The 20,977-nt window shown below is 48.7% G+C and overlaps 1 protein-coding gene and 1 long non-coding RNA gene across 5 annotated transcripts; one reads left to right on the forward strand and one right to left on the reverse strand.

Annotated features, from left to right (window-relative positions):
* Positions 1 to 3: 3 nt before the first annotated feature.
* Positions 4 to 6,164, forward strand: LOC311587696. Its single transcript, XR_014775946.1, has 3 exons — positions 4 to 251; positions 679 to 815; positions 6,028 to 6,164. It is a non-coding gene; the product is annotated as an uncharacterized lncRNA (long non-coding RNA).
* On the reverse strand, positions 4,015 to 13,130 carry IFT22 (intraflagellar transport 22). Of its 4 annotated transcripts, XM_084764794.1 has the most exons (6): positions 12,973 to 13,077; positions 12,130 to 12,219; positions 9,117 to 9,193; positions 8,909 to 8,998; positions 7,783 to 7,985; positions 4,015 to 6,636 (listed from the first exon to the last, which is right to left on the reverse strand). In XM_084764794.1, exons 5-6 carry the CDS (start codon positions 7,958 to 7,960, stop codon positions 6,488 to 6,490), a joined length of 327 nt encoding a protein of 108 aa, XP_084620920.1. In that variant the 5' UTR covers positions 7,961 to 7,985; positions 8,909 to 8,998; positions 9,117 to 9,193; positions 12,130 to 12,219; positions 12,973 to 13,077; the 3' UTR covers positions 4,015 to 6,487. The 4 variants fall into 4 exon arrangements, with proteins under 4 accessions (XP_084620920.1, XP_084620917.1, XP_084620919.1 ...); XM_084764791.1 differs by lacking the exon at positions 12,130 to 12,219 and having other exon boundaries at positions 12,973 to 13,130; XM_084764793.1 differs by lacking the exons at positions 12,130 to 12,219; positions 12,973 to 13,077 and adding an exon at positions 12,846 to 12,965.
* Positions 13,131 to 20,977: the final 7,847 nt, after the last annotated feature.

The raw sequence follows: 20,977 nt of genomic DNA on the forward strand, positions 1-20,977 counted from the left end.
TCAGCGGCTAACTGGTTACCAGGCCGGCCGGCTAGGCTCGCGACAGGAAATTCATTGGCTCCGCGGTCATTGTTGGTCTGCAAAGGGATCGTACGCAGGGCTGTTACCAACCCTCACAGCTTTCACCCTGTCCACGCGCTCAGCACCACCTGACGCTCACTTCTGGTGCGGGGGTAGGAGTGGGGAAGAAGCGGAGCAAGACAAGCCATCGTCTTTAAGGGAGCCAGAACTACAACTCCCAGAATGCTCCGGTAGGCATAATTTCCTGCTTCTAGTAGTAGTACTGGTAACCGGGGCTGTTGCCACAGAGACCTTTACCAGATTATTTGGGTTCCGGAAGCCAGCAAGTAAAGAAGCAAAAGCCAGATTAGGGGAACGAAGAAGGACAAAACACGATGTACGATGTTTGACTTAAACAATGTTTACGGGTACAGCACCCCTTCTTCCCACGGATGCTCAGGACTACAGCACAGGGCGAAAAGCCCTCTGGGAAGTGCAAGCGAAGCTGCCCCAAGGGCTATGGGAAATGTAGTCTATTGATTACTGGTCACGCATTTAAGGGGATAAAATTTTTCTCGCATCTTGACATTCAAACACAGAATTTGCCTCATAAGTACTTAGAGTAACTAGTACTCATAAGTCCCTTCTTTATATGTTCAACCCTCGGAGCTGTTTCAGACACTGCATTTCCTAAGTGGAGCTTGCACCTGGCTGGCCTGCCTTCAACCATATTACTGTAAGGTTTGTTGTACACAAAAGCAGACCAAAGTAACCTGTGGCCAATAGGATTGATAGACACACGTCATACCTATAAGGTAAGCGTTTCTGTAGGAAGAAATCTTAGACTGCTAATGGCTTGTTTGTTCCGAGTTAACCTTCAACTAGAGGTCCACTCCAGGACACAGGAGAAATGCTAGGCCTTGGTATGTGAATCCTGCCCTTGCTACACTCTGAGAGGCGGTAATTAAGGAGACTGGAATCCCAAGAGACAAGGCCAACCCCCTGACCAGAGGGGCAAGACTGAAGTTTAGGTGACTTGTTTCCCCCTCTTATATAATCTGCTGGCTAGTCCGTGGGGTCAGATGCCCTCTTCTGGCCTGTGTGTGCAGGTGCACATGTCTGTGCATGTACATGCAGTGCAGAGCTCCAGGCCACCTTTCTTCCTCAATCACTTTCCTACCTTCAGCTTGCTGATTTGCTAAACTGGCTGGCCAGCAAGCCACGGAGGTCCCTCATCTCTGCCCGCTCCCTCCAGGGGTGCCTCAGTGCCTGGCTTGTGTGTGAATGCTGGGAATCCAAACTCTGCTCATCAAACACTTGACCACTATTCTCTGGGAGGCAGAGGCAGGCGGAATCTCTGTGAGTTCAAGGCCAGCCTGGTCTACAAAGTGAGTCCAACGCAGCCAAGGCTACACAGAGAAACCTTGTGTCGAAAAAGCAAAAACAACCCCCCTCACTCTACCACCAAGCCATCTTGCCAGTACACACACACACATACACACACACACACACACACACACACACACACACACACACACAATTTGGTTAATTGGCTGCCAGCAGGTGCTGTCTCAGCCACCAGCATGCCAGGCTGTTGTACATCAAGGCTACGGATCCAAACTCGGGTCCCCAGGCTTTCACAGCAGATGTCTACCGACTGAGCCATCTCCCCGGCTCCCAAGGAGATGTATTCTTGATGTGTGGTTGCAACAGGTTTCTACAAGTAGAAACTTGGCACAGACCTCTGCTAAGAAATACATGGTTTTCACAGGTTGAGCAGCTAGAATCTCCTGATTCTCAGGCAGACCTGAGCTGGAGAGCAAGCCCACCCTGAGGCTCTGGAAGCAAGAGGTGTGTTTAAAGTCTATATGGAGAACTGGACAGAGGCCTGGAACCTGATAGGCAGAGCGCTAGCCTACCAGGAGCCCATCGATAGGGAGAGCGCTAGCCTACCAGGAGCCCATCGATAGGGAGAAGGCTAGCCTACTAGGAGCCCACCAATCTCAGCATCACACACACAGGGCACAGCAGTGCCTGCCTGTGATCTTAGAGTGTGGGAAGTGGGGACAGCAGGATCAGGAATTCAAGGTTATCCTTTGCCACAAAGGGAGTTTGAGATCAGCTTGGACTATACAAGGCTCAAGAAAAAAAAATCCCCCCAAAAGCCTGAGTTGGAACGAACTAAGAAAGAGAGAGAACGCAGAAAGAATAAAGGATGTTTCTCATTTCAGAGCGCCGGGAGCTCTTCCTTCTGCAGTGGGAACAGTTGCCTCATACAATGCCACTGGCTGTAACCACAGCAGAAAAAACTGCTCCTGTCGTAACACTAGGAGAACCATTTCACTGATCTAGCAAAGTCACATCAAATCCACAGTCTCTTCATATTAGAAGCAAGAAAGCCTTCCCACATTCAGTGTCTCGTGTGTGTGTGTGTGTGTGTGTGTGTGTGTGTGTGTGTGTGTGTGTGTGTGTTTCTAGGGCCCTTCTATGTCAGGCAAACGGTTTACAGCTGAACTATGTCCCCAGCTCCAGCCTGGAGGATTCTAGGAGAGTACGTTACACTGAGGTACAGCTTCAGCCTTCTTTTTATTTTGAGACAGCATCTCACTAAGTTGTCTGGGTTGGATTTGAGTTTTTTCTGTAGACCAGGTGACTTAGTTTTCTTTTTCTTTTAATGTGCAAGAGTGTTTGCCTGCATGCATGTATGTGTACCACATAGGTGCAGTGCCCACAGAGGCCAGAAGAGGGCATCAGATCCTCTGGAGGTGAGGCTATAGATGTTTGTGAGTTGCCAAGTCCTTTGCAAGAGCAGCAAGTATGGCTGATCTCTCCAGCCATTTAATTTTGGCTTTTAAAACAGACCTAGGGACCTCCTGCTGCCATGCACCACACATATACACACAAAACATGGATCTATGTGCTCTGTGACTTAATGACTTTTGTTAAAGCCATTTAGCTGACCTTACATCCAGAATATCTCCAGGACCTGATCAACTTTAAGAAATGGACATTCAAATTGAAGTGTAAGCCAAACACTGTTTTCTGTACAATGGACAGTGCTTCAGAATACTCCCTGTCACCTTATTGATTTAAAGTAACATGATGCTAATTCTTCCTGGAAAACACATATAATCCATTTTCTGACTGGGTCCTTATTTACCCTGCTGTTGTTCCCAGTTTTCTGTTACTGTAACAAAATACCCGAGGCGACTTTGAGAGAGAAAGTTGCTCTTTGGCTCCTGGTCCCCAGGGGTCAGTTGGTGTTGGGCTGTGTTTAGGCCTGTGGAGACATACCACACTGGAAGCAGAAGGTGGGACAATCTCCCCCATGTGGCCACAGAAAAGCACATGAGAGCCTGGCATCCCATGGTCTCCTTCAAGGACATGCTCCCTGTGACCTAAAACCTCATGTTAGGACTGACTGCTCAAAGCATCTTCCAATAGCAGCGGGCTGATGACCAGGGTTTTTAACACTTGGGCCTTTGGGCCATTCAAGATTCAAGATTCGCCACAGCACTGTGGTGGCTATTTCTTTCCTAGGTCTGGTCCCTGAGGATGGCACAATTGATAGTCACTCAATTATGAAACAGTGGGAAAGCAGCGGTCTGGGCTCAATCCTATCCCTGTCTCTCCTGTTGGGTCTCCTTGGACTACAGGAGTGATACTACCACAGACAGAGGAATGCAGGCAACCACTAGAGGCCAACAGTGGCAAGAAACAAGCAAGCTTTAGAGCTGGCACATGCCTTTAATCCCAGTACTAGGGAGGGAGAGGCAGGCAGATCTCTGAGTTCATGGCTAGCCTGGTCTACAGAGTGAGTTCCAAGCCAGCCAGGGCTACACAGTGAGATCTGTCTCAAAACAACCCTGTGCCCCCCAAAGAACAACAACTAAAACAACAGGAACTCTCTTAGCTTGTCCAGAGTAAGTATGGCCCTGATGGCACCTTGTTTTGGACCCAGGAGGTGTCAATGTTCGACTTCTGAACTCCATTATTAAGAACGGAGTCTCAAAATGATGAGAGAAAAAGTATTTACTTATTTTATTTTCTGAGTCTCTGTGTGTGTCTGTGCACACTTGCAAGCATGCCGGGGTGTGTGCGTGGGGGGGGGGGGGTCAGAGGACAGACTGCACAAGTTGGCTCCTCCCTGCCACCACGGGGGTTCTGTGGACCAAACTCAGGTCCTCAGGCTTGACAGCTCACTCCATCACCCACTGAGCCACCTCACCAGCCTTTCTTGTTAATGTTAGTAACGTTCCATCGAGTTAGCGAGAACGGGGACTGCGGTGAATGCCGGAACCTAATCCTGGAAACCTGTCACAAATTGTCACCAGCAGATCTCATACATCCTGGTTTTGCTTGTCATTTAGAAAGGATCCAGGGTCTTGTGTAGCCCAGGCTAGCCTTGAAACTGTTATCTGGCTGAGGCTGAGGTGAAGTCCTGTTTCTCCTGCTTTTACGTCCTCGCAGCTGTGGTTCCAACCGTGAGCCAAGACAACCAGTTTCCTTTGTATGTGAGTGCATGTGTGTGCACATGTGTGTGAGGCCCAGAGGATAACCTCCTGTGCACGTGACTCTGTGTGTGTGCGCGTGTGCGTGCATGCATGTCTTTGGGGGCCCAAAGCTGATGATAGATGTTCCTTGATCACACCCCACTTTACTGAAGTCAGGGTCTCTAGCTGAACCCGGAGGGGGCATACTCCAGCTCGCCTAGGCAGCCAGCTTGCCCTGGAGACTGTCTTTGCTCCTCCTGTCCTGGGATTACAGGCAGCTGCCATGCTTGCCTGAAGTCTTATGCGGTCTGGGGCCCTGAATCTAGTTCCCCGCGCTTGTGCGGCAGGCCCACCGACCAGCGAGCTGCCTCACCAGCCTGCGCCTTTATTTTTGAGAAAGGATCTTCCGTGGGCTTGAAGCTCACAAAACAGAGGAAGCTGCTTGGCCAGCAAGCCCCAGGAATCTGCCTGTCCCTGCCTCCCCAGGGCTGGGATTACAAGTACATGGCACAATGCCCAGTTTTTTTACTTGGGTTTTGGGGATTGAACTCAGCTCCCCATGCTTGCAAGTCAAGTGCTCTACCAACTGGGCCATCTCCTAGCCCTTGCATTCCTTTATAAAGACACTTTGTATTGTTGATTTTTTTTTCTTTTCAGTTCTAAAATGGAATTGAAGGTTTCCTACATGCTGACTGAGCTAGAGCTGTTTCTAAACCACGCCCCAGTACCCACCCCCCAACCCCTCCTCATTGGGGGGGGGAGTCTAAGCACATGGTGGTCTGTGGAGCCATACAACATGCTCCACCCCTTCATTGCCCCCCCCTTTTTTTTTTTTTTAAGAAAAAGACTTATTTATGCACATTTATGTCTGTGCGGGAGTTTGAATGAGATGTCCCTTGTAGCTTCAGGCACCTGAACTCTTGGCTCCCGACTGAGGGCACAGTTTGGGAGTTTTAGGAGGGTGGCTTTGCTTGAGGAACTGTGTCAGGAGAGGCTCATTCCCTGTTTGCTGTCTCTGGTTCGGGTTTGCAGTTGGTATGAGTGTCGGCTTGCTGCCATGTCTCCCTGTCTCAATGGCCTTCTCTCTCTGAAACCATAAGCCCTAAAAAAGTCTTCTCAGAGTCGCCTTGTCACCGCGTTTTAGCACAGCCACAGGGAAGTATCTAATGCAGTCTGTGTGAGCATATTGCAGTACCGTCCAGGACCACAGGGAGGCATTCGCTCTCCTGGAACCGGAGTTACAAGCAGAACTGCCCACTGTAGGTGCTGGGATCAGAACTCAGGACCTCACTGTGAGCAACAACTGCTCCTAAGCACAGGATGCCTTTCCATAGCCAGTCTTTGTCACAGTTCTATGTTGTGTGTAGCGGTGTGTCAGGGTGTGAGTGGAAACCAGGGGACAACTCTGCGGAGTCAGATCTTTCCTTCCACCTTTAAGTGGGTTCAGGGGATTGAACATGGGCTGTCAGGCTTGGCAGCGAGCGATTTTACCCACTGAGCCATCTCACTGGCCCCGCTGTTGATTCTTTTACAGCAAACATTCCAAAAGCAGCAGCTCTAGAACATGTGTTCTCCGTAAGAAACACCATAACCTTTCTGCGCTGGAGACACCAGAGAGCACGTTACCTCTTTGCTTTGGACCCCTGCATTCCATTAATCACCAAAAAACCAGCTCAACCTGAAAATACAGCACTAAGGAGGCTGCTGGAAAGCTATGTTTATGGTGGGACAGCCGGGACAGGCAAGCAGGGCAACTTTTTGCTTCTGGAGAAGGGTTGAGATAAAGGTTCCTTATGTAGCCCAGGCTGGCCTTGAACTCTCGACCCTCCTCCCTCAGCCTCGGGAGGGCTGGGGTCACAGGCGGGTGCCACCACACCTGACTCTCCCTGGTACCTGCTTGCAGCACATAAGGAACACTTGTACAGCCACAAGGAGAAGGGCGTGCCGGCTGCTGGGGGCGGGCATCCTTTGGGAGGAGGCGGCACACGGACCCTCTAAGTGATGATGAGCATCTCTTCACGGTCTCTGCTCTCCGACATGGAGTTGATGATGCTTTTTAAATACTTGATGAATTCCTCCCGGACCTCCTCGGGGTCTTCCTCCAGGTTAGAGTGCACCAGCTTCAGCTTGTTCAAGGGGGGAGCTCCAAGGGGAAATGAGGCTAGTTAGGCTCGAAGGTTGAACAAGAAGCTCTGTCTAGCACGTGACAACCCAGGCTTCCGGGACACCACTTTTCTTTCACTCTCTTCCTCCCCACTCCCTTGCAGGGCTTGCAGTGTAACCCTAGGCATGCCTAGACCTCTTGGTCCTCCTGCTCAGTCTCAGCAGTGCTGAGATTACACGCATGCGCTAACACACCCAGTGCCATGCTGGACTTGTAAAGCCTTAGCCTGCTTGACACACAGGGAATGGTTTTAAGAAACTGCCCCTTAGCTGGGCAGTGGTGCACACCTTTAATCCCAGTAAAGCAGAAGCAGAAGCAGAAGCAGGTGGGTCTCTGAGTTCGAGGCCAGCCTGGTCCAGAGAGAGAGTTACGGACAGCCAAGGGTACACAGAAAAACTGTCTTGAAAAAACAAAAAAAAAAACCAAAAAACAAAACAAAAGCAAACAAGAAAAGAAAAAAGAAAGAAAGAAACTGCCCATTTGCAATGGGGCACTGGCAGGTCCTTACTTTTGTTTTCTGTTTGTGTGGTGCTGGAGAAGGAACCCAGAGCCTTGAGCACATTGGACACATGCTCTGTCACTGAGATGCATCCTACCACATATTTGGGGGACCCTAAGCAGGTGCTCTACCACTGAGCCACACCCCAGCCTCTCACTGGGGGATTCTAGGCAGGTGCTCTACCACTGAGCCACACCCCCAGCCCCTCACTGGGGGATTCTAGGCAGGTGCTCTACCACTGAGCCACACCCCAGCCCCTCACTGGGGGATTCTAGGCAGGTGTTCTACCACTGAGCCACACCCCCAGCCCCTCACTGGGCGATTCTAGGCAAGCACCTTATTGCTAATTCATGACTCTATGAACACCTGTATGTATGAGGTTATGTATACATACACAGGCAGGCACACAAACATAAATAAGTATAAAAAAAAGGCCTCAAGGTGAATGGCTTTCCTGAAAATGACACTTAAGGTTGATCTATAGTCTCTAAATACATGTGGATCTGGGCTTGCATGTGTGTGCATGAGATGCACACGCACATACACACACACACACACACACAAACACAAATAAATGCTTGAAAAACTGGAGACAAAACCAGGAAAAGAAAGTCCAAGGTGCTTACACAGAGCCAGGCTGCCCTTGTCTCCTCCAGAGCCCGGTTTGTGGTGGGCCACAAGCATACAGTGACTGTCTTGGAGGAACTGCTGCTGGACAAAGCAGGAATACCACATTTCGATTTCCTTGAGGTGACTTGGGATGTCAGCATTGAAGACAATCACCACTCCATGAGCATCCTTCATCAGGGCTGGCCAGCAGGACTCAAACCTGCCGGGGGACAGGAAGTGAGGAGAGAGTGGTACAACAGCCTCATTTCTCAACACTGCTGTGTTTTTATTATTATCTTTATGGCAGCACTGGGGCCTTTACACATGTTGTACAACTGCTCTACCACTGAGCCACACCCCAGCCCCTCACTGGGGGATTCTAGGCAGGTGCTCTACCACTGAGCCACACCCCAGCCCCTCACTGGGGGATTCTAGGCAGGTGCTCTACCACTGAGCCACACCCCCAGCCCCTCACTGGGGGATTCTAGGCAGGTGCTCTACCACTGAGCCACACCCCAGCCCCTCACTGGGGGATTCTAGGCAGGGGCTCTACCACTGAGCCACACCCCAGCCCCTCACTGGGGGATTCTAGGCAGGGGCTCTACCACTGAGCCACACCCCAGCCCCTCACTGGGGGATTCTAGGCAGGGGCTCTACCACTGAGCCACACCCCAGCCCCTCACTGGGGGATTCTAGGCAGGGGCTCTACCACTGAGCCACACCCCAGCCCCTCACTGGGGGATTCTAGGCAGGTGCTCTACCACGGAGCCACACCCCAGCCCCTCACTGGGGGATTCTAGGCAGGGGCTCTACCACTGAGCCACACCCCAGCCCCTCACTGGGGGATTCTAGGCAGGGGCTCTACCACTGAGCCACACCCCAGCCCCTCACTGGGGGATTCTAGGCAGGGGCTCTACCACTGAGCCACACCCCAGCCCCTCACTGGGGGATTCTAGGCAGGGGCTCTACCACTGAGCCACACCCCAGCCCCTCACTGGGGGATTCTAGGCAGGGGCTCTACCACTGAGCCACACCCCAGCCCCTCACTGGGGGATTCTAGGCAGGGGCTCTACCACTGAGCCATCTAATCCCAACCCTGGTTTTTGTCAGTCACCTGTCAAAGCTGTGTTAAAGGAAACTTACTTAGAGTCACCACCACAGTCCCACAGCTCGAACTCGCAGCCCGTGCCTTTGTTGTTGCTGGTGACATGTGGATTCTCAAACTCTAGGATCCTAAAAACGCAAACAGCACAGCAGGACCTGTGACTAGGAAGCAGCTTCGGAATACATACAGCACCCAAGGGATGAGCGATGCTTCACAACTTTCGAGACAAGGATTGGGCAGGCTCACCTCACACCTTGTGTTGGGTTGTATTCAGTGATGTCTGAGGATTCAGTCAGAAAGTTGGCCAACACTGTTTTGCCACTCTGTGAAAGGAAGAGCAAATAAAACAGAAAGATAAAGCACACAGGAGCCCTCACCCACCAAGTATGGCAGCGCACATCTGTCACCCCAACACACAGGTGGTAGCAAGGAAGCAAGTTCCAGGCTAGCTTGGGCTACACAATGAGACCCCGTAGCCTGCCTGGGACTAGGTGTGGTAAAGGACTGGCCACAACTCTCTGAGATCTCAAGGACAGAGACCTTTTGTCTGGAAGCATGCTGCCCTAATACAATGGGCACAGTTTGGATTGGGGCCCAGCGAGCCTTTCCTTACACCCTGGGTGGTACTCAGTTAACTTATCTGAGAATAGAAAACCAGAATCCAAACAACAACAACAACAACCACCACCACCACTGCCACCACCACCACCAGGTAAGTGCATGTCCCACCACCCCTCCCCTGCTCCTTCTCCACATCTTTAGCCAGTCTGTTGCAGACATGAGGTCATGACGAGGATCAAGGTCAATGCTGAAACCCAGGTTTTTGGATTCTTGTCTTGCTGGGTCACAAGGTCACCCATCTACTTCTCCTTATGAATTGCATTATGATAGTAATCAACTTTCCTATAAAAGATCAACATGGATAGTAAGACAACTTTTCTGAGCCCTCTATGCAAGCCAGGTTTCCACTCATCCATCCATCCATCCACTCAACCACTCACTCACCCCCATCCATCCATCCATCCATCATCCACTCAAACACCCACTCATCCACCCATGCATCAGTTCAACCACCCACTCACATCCACCATCCATCCAAACACCTACTCACCCCATCCATCCATCCATCCATCCATCCATCATCCACTCACCCACTCATCCACGCATCCATTCACCCACTTGACTACCCAATAACTCTCTCATCCACCCATCTACTCAACCAACCCACTTACCCTCTCCCCAACCATCAACCTTTCTACTCAACTTATCCACTTGTGCCCATCTGTAAAAATCCAAGTTTTTTTTCTCCTATACCTGTCCTAGCTCCCAAATAATGACACAGAGCCCTATATATTTAGTAAAAGCTTCAGGAAAATACTGAGCTACTCTAACCCAAGTATGCTGGCCTGGCCTACTTCCCAGCCACGTGGCCTGGTACCTGCCATCTCAGCCTCGCCCTGGCTATTCCTTCTTCAGGATCTGTGTCCTCATGGTGACTTCCTCATCAACATCCCTTCCCTGTTCTCCACGTGGGAGCCCCCTCACTGGCATCAGAAGTACCGCCTTATCGTCTCCTGCCCAGTTATTGGTTGTTTAGCTCTTTATTAACGAGTCAAAAGTGATGGAGGACATTTTTTTTTTATACAACACGGAGACAGGAGATGCTTCATACTAATGCCAATGCCAATGTTGGACTGCAAACAGATCTCTAGGTGCACCAGCATTTAAATACACAATGCACAAAAACATCCTCCAACGCTCCCCCATCCATCCATCCATGCATCCACCCATCCATCCTTTTACCTGGCTTCTCAATCACCCACTCACCCATGGATTCTCTCCTGAGAGCAATCATCTGCTTTTAGATCTTTTCTATGTATCTACACCATCCTGTATATGCCTGAATACTGTATATGAATACTGTGTAAGACAAAGGTCCTCTCTCCTCTAAAATTATTCCTCAGAGGTCAATCTCTTAAACTTGAGTGAGCGCTGGTAAAAGTGTACAGGATGGGAGGAAGGGATGAGGAGGAAGATAAGCGGGAAGGAAAAGGAGAGGATTGCAATGGTTGAGAAGAGGCAGGAGGGTCAGGAGTCCAGGGTGATTCCAGGCTACATGTTAAAAACAAACAACAACAACAACACCCCCGAAACCACCAAAAAGCCCAAGACAAAGCACAAAACTCTGCCATTACACTCTGTTCTCTAAGTTGCTTGCTTTGAGGCACGGACGTGTTATGTATCCCAGGCTGGGTACCAACTGTCAATCTTCCTGCCTCGGCCTTCGAAATGATGAAATTACCAGTGTGTATCACCAACTTTCTCCAAACTACCCCTGCTCTTGTTTCCTTTTTTTTTTTTTTTTTTAATGCAGGGTTTCACTAGTAGCTCTGGCTTGCCTGGAACCCACTATGTCCATCAGGCTGGCCCCTAACTGAGACTCACCTGTCTCTGCCTCCTCAGTGCTGGAATTAAATGCATGCACCGTTATTCCTGGTGAGCGCGTGTGTAGGTGTCTGTGCATGTTGAATGCCTGTGCCCACAGAGGCCAGAGGTGTCAGATCTGGAAGCTACAGGCCAGTCGTGAATACCCAGCAGGCATGGGTGCTGGCAACCAAACTCAGATCTTTGCAAGACCAGGACAGGGTTTGTAATCATTGACCCATCTTCCCAGCTCCTCCTGTCATTTCTTTTAAGCCTTCTTTTCCTCTCTGCCTCAGGCAGGCTAGCCTCAAAAACCACTATGTGGCCCAGAACGACCTCAAACTTGTGGCAATCCTCCTGTCGTAGTGTCCTGTCCGCGCATGGCTCAGTCCTTCTTCGAGTCCTATATGCTGAACAACTTCCCTAACTCAAGATTAGAATTTTTTTTTCCTCTGACAGGTTTCACGTATCCCAGGCTGGCCTCAGCCTGGCTGTTGGAGCCAGGGGTGTGACCCTGAACTCTCAGTCATCTGGCCTTTACTATCCAAATACAGAAATCGAGGCATGTGCCACCAGGGAAGTTTTCTGTGGTGCACAGGCTTGAACCCAGGGATTCCTGTGTGCCAGAAAAACATTCTACCACCCAGCTACACCCCCAGCCTCCTAACTTAAGATTACGAACATACCTTTGCCATATACTCACCTACGAATGTGCAGTGGTTCTCATGTTTGGTCCATGGACCCAATAACCTCAGGTGAAGGCCATGTTATTAGAAGTTATAGTGTGTGAAATCTGAATTCCTACACTCTCACCAGACCTACTTAGGGACCATACCTAGGCTCTTCAGGCCATGGTGACACAGCTTAGAGTCCCAGTACATCGGACGTTGAAGTAGGAGGATCTTGAATTCAAGGCCAGTCTGAGCTGTGTAGCAAGACACTGTCACTAAATATCAAAATCTAACATAAGTTAAGCTGCTGAGCTGGGACCCATAGACTTGAATTTTAACAAAATTCATCTAGGTGGCTCATATAGTCATCTATCTATCTATCTATCTATCTATCTATCTATCTATCTATCCATCTATAATACCAGGACTCAGGAGGCAGAGGGAGGAGGATAAGCAGTAGTTTAAGGCCAGCCTGGGCTACATACTGAGTTCTCCGGACAGCCTGGGCTGCAATGTGAGATGCTGTCTCAAATAACAAAATTAGGTCGATAGATACACAGGCAGGCAGGCAGATAGCTTCTACAGGTAGCTTATTTGCATGTTTAGTTTTGTCCATCTGAACTTTAATTTGACATATAATGTGAATCACATATGTAGGAATTCATATTAATAGCCACTTGCTCCAGGAAAATACATATATACATTATATATATAATTTTTTTAACTAAAAAAAAACTTTTAAAAAAAATTCTAGTTTTCTCATCCCATAGACACCTTCCTTTTATGGGTTCAGAGGGGGAGTCACGAGACGCCCCTCACTTCCGTTGGCCTTCAGGCCCGGGGACCTCAAGATTCTCCTCACTGCTTGGGTGGAACTTACTGCATCCATGCCTGGCAGCTCCTCCGGTTACGGTCACGCCAGCTGCCGCTCCCAGGGGATATGCTGGGACCAAGTTGCACCTCCCGGGAACAACCCCAGTTCTAGGGAGCCTCCGAACCCGGCCTACCTCGCAGGGGCCCACGAAGAGGATCTTGGCCTTCAGCATCGCTCTCCGTTACCGAGAACGCACGGAAGCCCAGCGGCAAAGCACGAGGAGATTTCCCCGGACGCGTCAGCCAGTACGGGCCGCACGCTCTGATTGGCTGACCGGTTTCCACGGCGACCAGGAACAGCTGCGCAGAAGCCCAGGAAACGCTGCCAGTTCCGGGAGTCTGGAAAAGTGGGTCTGCGATGGAAGCTGAGGAGGGTCAAAAGAGGAAATGCAAAGCTGGGCCCTCTGAACTCGGAGGACTCTGAAAGAGGTGGAACGGTCAGGTTCTAATTTGTTTTATTTCTCTCGGTCAACTTGAACGCTCCAGGGAGTAAGGGAGCTGCTAAGCATGGCCGGAAACCAAGACTGTGGTTTTGTTTGTTTGTTTGATTGTTTGAACCCCCTGTTATTTCCGTGGGTGGGAGCTGGAGATTGAACTCAGGAGGTCACTCTATAGACCAGGATGGCCTCGAACTCACAAAGATCCAGCTGCCCCTGCCTCCCATATGCTGACATTAAATGTATGTGCCACCACTCTCGACTTCTAACTTTTTTTAATTTGAAAGGTTACATTTATTTAGGTGTGTGTGTGTGTGTGTGTGTGTGTGTGTGTGTGTGTGCGCGCTGTCTTAGTTTGCTTTTCTTATCTATCATCTATCTGTCTGTCATCTATCTATGTATTTGTTTGTTTTTGGTGGGAGGGCTTTAAGACAAGCTTTCTTTGTGTCACCCTGGCTGTCCTGGAACTCTGATTCCTTAGACCAGGCTGGCCCTGAATTCAGAGAACCACCTACCTCTGTCTCCACAGAGCTAGGATTAACGCATATGCCACGACTGCCTGGGACATGAAATAAATCTTTAAAAAGAAATAAGATGGGACAGTGTTTAGAGTAAGACACCGGACGCTCCGTCTGGCCTCCATATGCATGTGCATGCGTGGTCACCACACCTATACCTGCAAACACACAAGCATGTGCGTGTGCATACAACACACAAAGACACACACACACACCCCAAGCTGAAAATGGGGGGAGGGGAATCCCAGAAGTTTCTTTTGAAGGGTTCCATTTATGTTTGTTATACAATAGGTACTTCATAGAAATTTTTTGTCTCTTTCAACAGAAACCCCCTATAAACAGATTCGTTCACAGTAAGGATGTTTTTGTTGTTGTTGGTGGTGGTGGTAAATTTTTGTTTTGTTTTGGTTTGGTTCTTGTTTTTTGAGACAGGATTTCTCTGTGTAGCCTTGGCCATCCTGGACTCACTTTGTAGACTAGGCTGGCCTTGAACTCACGGCGATCCACCTGGCTCTGCCTCCCGAGTGCTGGGATTAAAGGCGTGCGCCACCACGCCAGGCTGGTGGTAGTAAATTTAAAAAAAATTTTTTTTATTGTGGGTTTTTTTTTTTTTTTTTTTTGGCATTTTGAGACAGGGTTTCTCTGTGTGGCCGTGGCTGTCCTGAAACTCACTCTGTAGACCAGGCCGCCTTTGAACTCAGAGATCCGCCTGCCTCTGCCTCCTGAGTACTGGCATTAAAGGCGTGCGCCACCACCACCACACAGCTTTGTTTTTTAATTCTGTCTATATGTGTATATGTGTGTTTGTGCCTGCGGAGGCCAGAGAGGGTGTCAGGGCTTTTGGGGTTACAAGCAGTTATGAGCTGCCTGATGTGGGTACTAGGAACTGAGCTCAGGCCCCCTGCGAGAGCAGTAAGCATTCTTACCTGCTGAGCCGTCTCTCCAACCCTACACGCTCACTGGCCCTTTATAGAAATACTTAAGTTAATGAATGGTACTTGTGTCTTGTCAAGGCGTTTTGGTTTTTGTTTCCAGGTGAGGGAATTAAAAATGCGAAGTGTTTTGCTTTTCTTGGTGTACACTGTTTAAACTTGGGGTTATTAGTATCATCATGAATGAAAGTGCTTTAAGACTTTTGTTTTATTCATAACAGTGTAAGACTTGGTTCTGAGAGGCACAATGTGACGTTGGTAGGCGCAAGGGCTGGAGGAACTAAAACTCATTTCCCCCTGATTCGGTGATCAGAGCAATAAAATTTCTTACTTGAAAAAAAGGGAAAGAAATATGTTTGACATATTTTAATTCATTTCTACGAATTGTTGAAAAGATTTAACATAACCACCAGTCATAAAATTCTGTCGTTTGAGCAGACCCTCCGCAGCCCCAATGACTGTAATGTTTCTTTTACAACCATAGGAAAAAAATTGTGGATTTCCTGTGACTTGTGAGAATAAAAATGACTTTTAAGAATTTCTTTGTGGGCCGGAGAGATGGCTTAGTGGTTAAGAGCACTGTCTGCTCTTCCAGAGGTCCTGAGTTCAATTCCCAGCAACCACATGGTGGCTCACAACCCACCTATACTGGGATCTGATGCCTTCTTCTGGCCTTCTACATGCAGGCAGAGCACTCATATACATAAATAAATATTTTAAAAAGAATTTCTTTGTATAACACAAAGGTTTTCAACCTATTCACTTCAGTTCCAAAAGATAGGAATGGTCATGCAGGAGTTTGTAACCTGGATCTGTTTCAGTCTCTATAAATATTGCCATCCTTTAAAAATAAAAGGAAGCCAGGCAGGGTGGTACAATACCTTTAATCCAAGAATTTGGAGAGGCAGAGGCAAGCAGATCGCTGTGAGTTCAAAGCTAACCTAGTCTACAAAGCAAGTTCCAGGACAGCCAAGGCTACACACAGAGAAACCCTGTATGGAAAAAAAGCCAAAGTAAATCAATCAATCAATCAATAAATAGGAAAAGAAAAAATAAAAGGAGACTGGAGGTGGTTAAGGCGTGGCTTAGTGGTAGACACCTGCCTAGAATCCCCCAGTGAGAGCCTGGGGGTGTGGCTCAGTGCTAGGGATTGAGGCTCATCAGTAGAATATTGTTCTAGAATCTCTCTAGAAGAGCCCGAATTAAAAAAAAAAAACAAACAAAAAGAAAGAAAGAAAGAAAAGAAAAGAAAAAGAAAGAAAAGTTCTGATAATGAGCTGGGTCCAGTAAATATGCTTTGGATTAAAAATTAATGAAGTAACAAACTTCATACATTTTCATTAGAAAGTTTTCATATAAAAAGCTTTTCCTCAGCAAACTGGTGAAAAAGCTTCTCTGTGACCTGCGGCCCTGTGTTCTGGCACTATTCTGAACAAGGGTTTTGGAGAGGCAGAAGAATATGGTGAAAAGATAACTGATTTTGGAGTAAGAGGGTGGAAGATTCTAGGTAGAATCTCTACCACTGAGCCACACCCTAGCCCCTCACTGGGGGATTATAGACAGGTGCTCTACCACTGAGCTAAACCCCAGCCCCTCACTGGGGGAGTCTAGGCGGGTGCTCTACCACTGAGCCACACCCCAGCCCCTCACTGGGGGATTCTAGGTAGGTGCTCCACCACTGAGCCACACCCCAGCCCCTCACTGGGGGATTCTAGGTAGGTGCTCCACCACTGAGCCACACCCCAGCCCCTCACTGGGAGATTCTAGGCAGGTGCTCTACCACTGAGCCACACCCTAGCCCCTCACTGGGGGAGTCTAGGCAGGTGCTCTACCACTGAGCCACACCCCAGCCCTTCACTGGGGGATTCTAGGCAGGTGCTCTACCACTGAGCCACACCCTAGCCCCTCACTGGGGGAGTCTAGGCAGGTGCTCTACCACTGAGCCACACCCCAGCCCTTCACTGGGGGATTCTAGGTAGGTGCTCCACCACTGAGCCACACCCCAGCCCCTCACTGGGGAATTCTAGGCAGGTGCTCTACCACTGAACCACACCCCAGCCCCTCACTGGGGGATTCTAGGCAGGTGCTCTACCACTGAGCCACACCCCAGCCCCTCACTGGGGAATTCTAGGCAGGTGCTCTACCACTGAACCACACCCCAGCCCCTCACTGGGGGATTCTAGGCAGGTGCTCTACCACTGAGCCACACCCCAGCCCCTACTGGGGGATTCTAGGCAGGGGCTCTACCACTGAGCCACACCCCAGCCCCTCACTGGGGGATTCTAGGCAGGTGCTCTACCACTGAGCCACACCCCAGCCCTTCACTGGGGGATTCTAGGCAGGGGCTCTACCACTGAGCCACACCCCAGCCCCTCACTGGGGGATTCTAGGCAGGTGCTCTACCACTGAGCCACACCCCAGCCCCTCACTGGGGGATTCTAGGCAGGTGCTCTACCACTGAGCCACACCCCCAGTCCCTCACTGGGGGATTCTAGGCAGGTGTTACACTCCTAGCCTTCTTTAATTTTTTAATTGATTAATTACTCTATTTTGGGTCAGGGTCTCATTATGTAACTTGAAGTGTCTTGGAAGTGTGTAGAAAAGGCTAGCCTTGAACTTACAGACATCCACCTGCTTCCATGGTGCCACTATTACCTGTCTCTTTACTTTTTGTTCCGAGACACAGTCTCTCTTAAGTTGCCTAACTGGCTTTGACCTTACCCTGTAGCCCAGGCTAACCTTGAGTTTTTGATCTTCCTCCTTTCAGCCTCCTGAGTAGCTGAAATGACAGGGCTGTATTGCTAGGCCCAGCTCAAAATTTCCTCTCACCCCTTAGCCCTCGTATATGTGTTGACTGGCTGGGCAAGATGGCTCACTGGGCAAAGTGAGCACCAAGTCTAATGACCTGAGTTCAACCCCCAGGACTCAGATGACGGAGAGTTCTGATTCCTGGAAGGTGCCCCCTGACCTCCACAAATGTGCGTGTGTATACCCATACTCGTGTAGACACATAGAAAAGAAAACTTAAGTAAAAAAAACTTGTACAGTTAAAAAAAAAATCATTCCATTTGATGTGTGTGTGTGTGTGTGTGTGTGTGTGTGTGTGTGTGATCATGCATACTATGTATGGTACTTGAGAGGTCAGAGAACAGCTTGCAGGTATCGGTTCCCATGTGGGTCCTGGGAATTCAGCTGAGGTTGTCAAGTTTAGTGACAGGTGCCTTTACCTGCTGAGCCATCTCACTGGCCCCTTGTTCCTGCTCCCTGTCAGGCTACTCCAGATGTCTCTCTACTGGATGCTGTGAAGTCTTGATTTGATGGCGTTTATTTTATTTTATTTTTCCTATGTATCTGTTGCTTATAATTATCTGCTGCTTTCTGCAGAATATCTTCCTTGGTCTCTTTTTACCTTCTCTGTGACAGCGTCACACTACAGAGCGCTGGCTGGCCCCCGGAACGTGCTTCATAGACCATGCTAGCCTCAAACTCACAGAGACCCACCCGCCTTTGCTGTCCATCATCTCATCCAGAGTCTCGAGCTGAAACCTACATGCACAGCGGTGTTTCCTGGACCAGTGTGTGGATGAAATTGCTTGAAGAAGTTTCCTGTTCCGTACAGACCAGCCTGGCTGAAGAAAGACATGCTCAGGTGGGGGCAGCGCCCCATGAAGAGTAGTGCTGGGTGATTTTGTTAGTCCCTGGAGGAGAGACTGCGGGAAATGAGAGCACTGAACCACCTGAGCAGACTGATTCATCAGCCGTAATCTCTGAGAAGCCACGGTGCTTCCTGCTTCCTGCAGCCCTATCTTCAAAGCCTTTACCCCTTGATATCTAGTCAACATTCACAAAGGCATTTGGACTGGAGACGGGCTTCCTCATGCCTGAGGCCCATGGTAAAGTAATGTGGAGCCAGAGGCCCGGTTCCCTGGCCTGTGGCTTTGTTCCGTTGGTGGCCTGTGGGAAACGGCCCCTGCTCTGCTGTGAACCCTCCCTCCTCCACACTCTCTGAAGGACCAGCTCAGTCATGCCTCTTGTCTGTGAACCAAAGGCATCCATCTTTAGCCCTGGGCATTTTTATTATTTCTACTTTATTTTATTGTGCTGTTCTTTCTATTCTATTTTATTTTACTTTATTATTATTATTATTATTATTATTATTATTATTATTATTATTATTTATTTATTTATTTTTTGTTCTGTTCTTTTCTATTCTACTTGATTTCTATTCTTTTTAAATTCTATTCTACTGTATTTTTTTTTTCCCCTGAGACAGACCTGGCTGGCCTGGAACTCACTGTGTAGACAAGGCTGGCCTCAAACTCAAGAGATCCTCTCTCCTCTCTGCCTCCTGAGCACTGGGATTAAAGGTATGCACCACCATGCTTGGCTTATTCTTATTTTTATTACTTATTTTGTGTGTTGCATGAATGCACCTAGGAAAAATAACCACCAGTCTGCTCCCCCACAAAAAAACCAAATACAAACAAACAAACAGCACCACCAGCAGGGGCAACAAAAGCAACTATAAAATTGTTTGATCTAATCCATCGTGTTGCCGGAAAATCTTCAACCACAACTGGTGTGTTGCCAGCTCTGAGACACTGATGGTCCATCAACATTAGATTTGTTTGGTGGTGGAGGTGGTAGTCCCCTGTGTGTGTGTGTGTGTGTGTGTGTGTGTGTGTGTGTGTGTGCGCGCGCGCGCACGTACCATCACCAGTAACACATGGAGGCTACTGTTCAACCTCAGGTGTCATTCTCAGGAGATGTTTACCTTGTTTTTTTTTTTTTCTTTAAAAAGGGGGTTGTTGTCTGTTGCAAGGACTTGGGCCTCACTGTGTTGGCTAGGCCTGCTGGCCAGCAAGCCGCAAAGACCCTCCTCGGCTCTGGTATTACAGGCATGGACCACCAAACCTGATTTTTATATGTGGATCCTGGGGAATCAAACTCAGCCTCTCATCTTATTCAGCAGACATTTTACAGAGTGATCCATCTCCCTGAAACGTTTTTTTGGCTTTTGGGTCAGGGTCATGCTAAATAACCCAGGCTGGCCTTGAATTCACGATCTCCGGGCCTCAGAGTGCAGCAGTCGCTATATTACACCGCCGTTGTGGGCCCGGCATTTGATTTCTTTTCTCTTTCATTTATTTATTTATTTATTTTATTTTTATTTATGTATGTCACTGTGTGTGTTTGTGTATGTTCATAGGACTATAAAGAGGGCCTCAGATCCCCTAGAGCTGGAGTTACAAGTGCTTTTGAGTACCCTAGGCGTGTGCTGTGAACTCAACTCTGGTCCTCTGGAAGAGCAGCAAGTGCTCTTAACTGCTGAACCATCTCTCCAGCCCATAATCCCTTGAACTCTTAGCTCCAGTCATGGGACCAAGCTCTTTCTTTCTTCCTTCCTTTCTTTCTTTTTTCTTAAAGATGTATTTATTTATTCATGTATTTCTGGTTATACACATGTGTGTGGCATGACCACATCTGTTTGCACTCGGAGACTGAAAGAGGATGTTGAGAGGTTCCTTCTGTCTCAACTCTGTACCTATTCCTTTGAGGTAGGCTCTCTCACTGAATCTGGAGACTTTGTTTTTCTCTCCTAAGCTGAAAGCCTCTCCCACCTCAGAGTTTGGGTTCCAGGATGCTCAGCTTGTTAAATGAGTGTTGGAATCTGAAGTCCAGCCCTTACTTTAGGATTTTTAAAAAAAGATCATGTATATATTGTTTTGTTTTTCAAGACAGGGTTTCTCTGTGTAGCCTTGGCTGACCTAGACTCACTTTGTAGACCAGGCTGGCCTCGAACTCACAGCGATCTGCCTGCCTCTGCCTCCTGAGTGCTGGGATTAAAGGCGTGCGCCACCATTCCTGGCAAAGATTATATTTTTAATTAGTTGTATGCAGGTGTGTCTGTGTATATGTGAACATGAGTGCAGGTCCACAAGGAGGCCAGAAGAGGGCGTGAGATGCCCTCCTCTCCCCAGTCTGACATGGTGCTGGGAATTGAACTCTGGTTCTCTGCTCTGCATGAGCCGTATGCCCTTTTAACCACTGAGCCTTCTCTCTAGCCATTCCGTATTAGACCTTTATAAATATGAAAATTTGGCCCATGTCCATAATAGCCATGCTGTTTGTATTCCAGGGCCAGTCTTTCTGTAGGAGGGGGGCGGTGGAGAACCCAGAGGAAAAGAATCTAGGATCATTGTGAATTTGAAGCTCGGAGAAGCCAGGAAGTGGCTTGATTGCGCTGTGTAG

The sequence above is a fragment of the Acomys minous genome (genome assembly GCF_964271855.1).
Source record: "Acomys minous genome assembly, chromosome: 16".
Lineage (NCBI taxonomy): Eukaryota > Metazoa > Chordata > Mammalia > Rodentia > Muridae > Acomys > Acomys minous.

Coding starts and splice junctions, on each gene's coding strand:
- IFT22 (XM_084764791.1), bottom strand. CDS start 13,011: ATGCTGAAGGCCAAGATCCTCTTCGTGGGCCCCTGCGAG. Junction 9,194..12,972: donor TCTTCGTGGGCCCCTGCGAG/GTAGGCCGGGTT, acceptor TTCCTTTCACAG/AGTGGCAAAACAGTGTTGGC. Junction 7,986..8,908: donor GACTGTGGTGGTGACTCTAA/GTAAGTTTCCTT, acceptor GTCCCCCGGCAG/GTTTGAGTCCTGCTGGCCAG.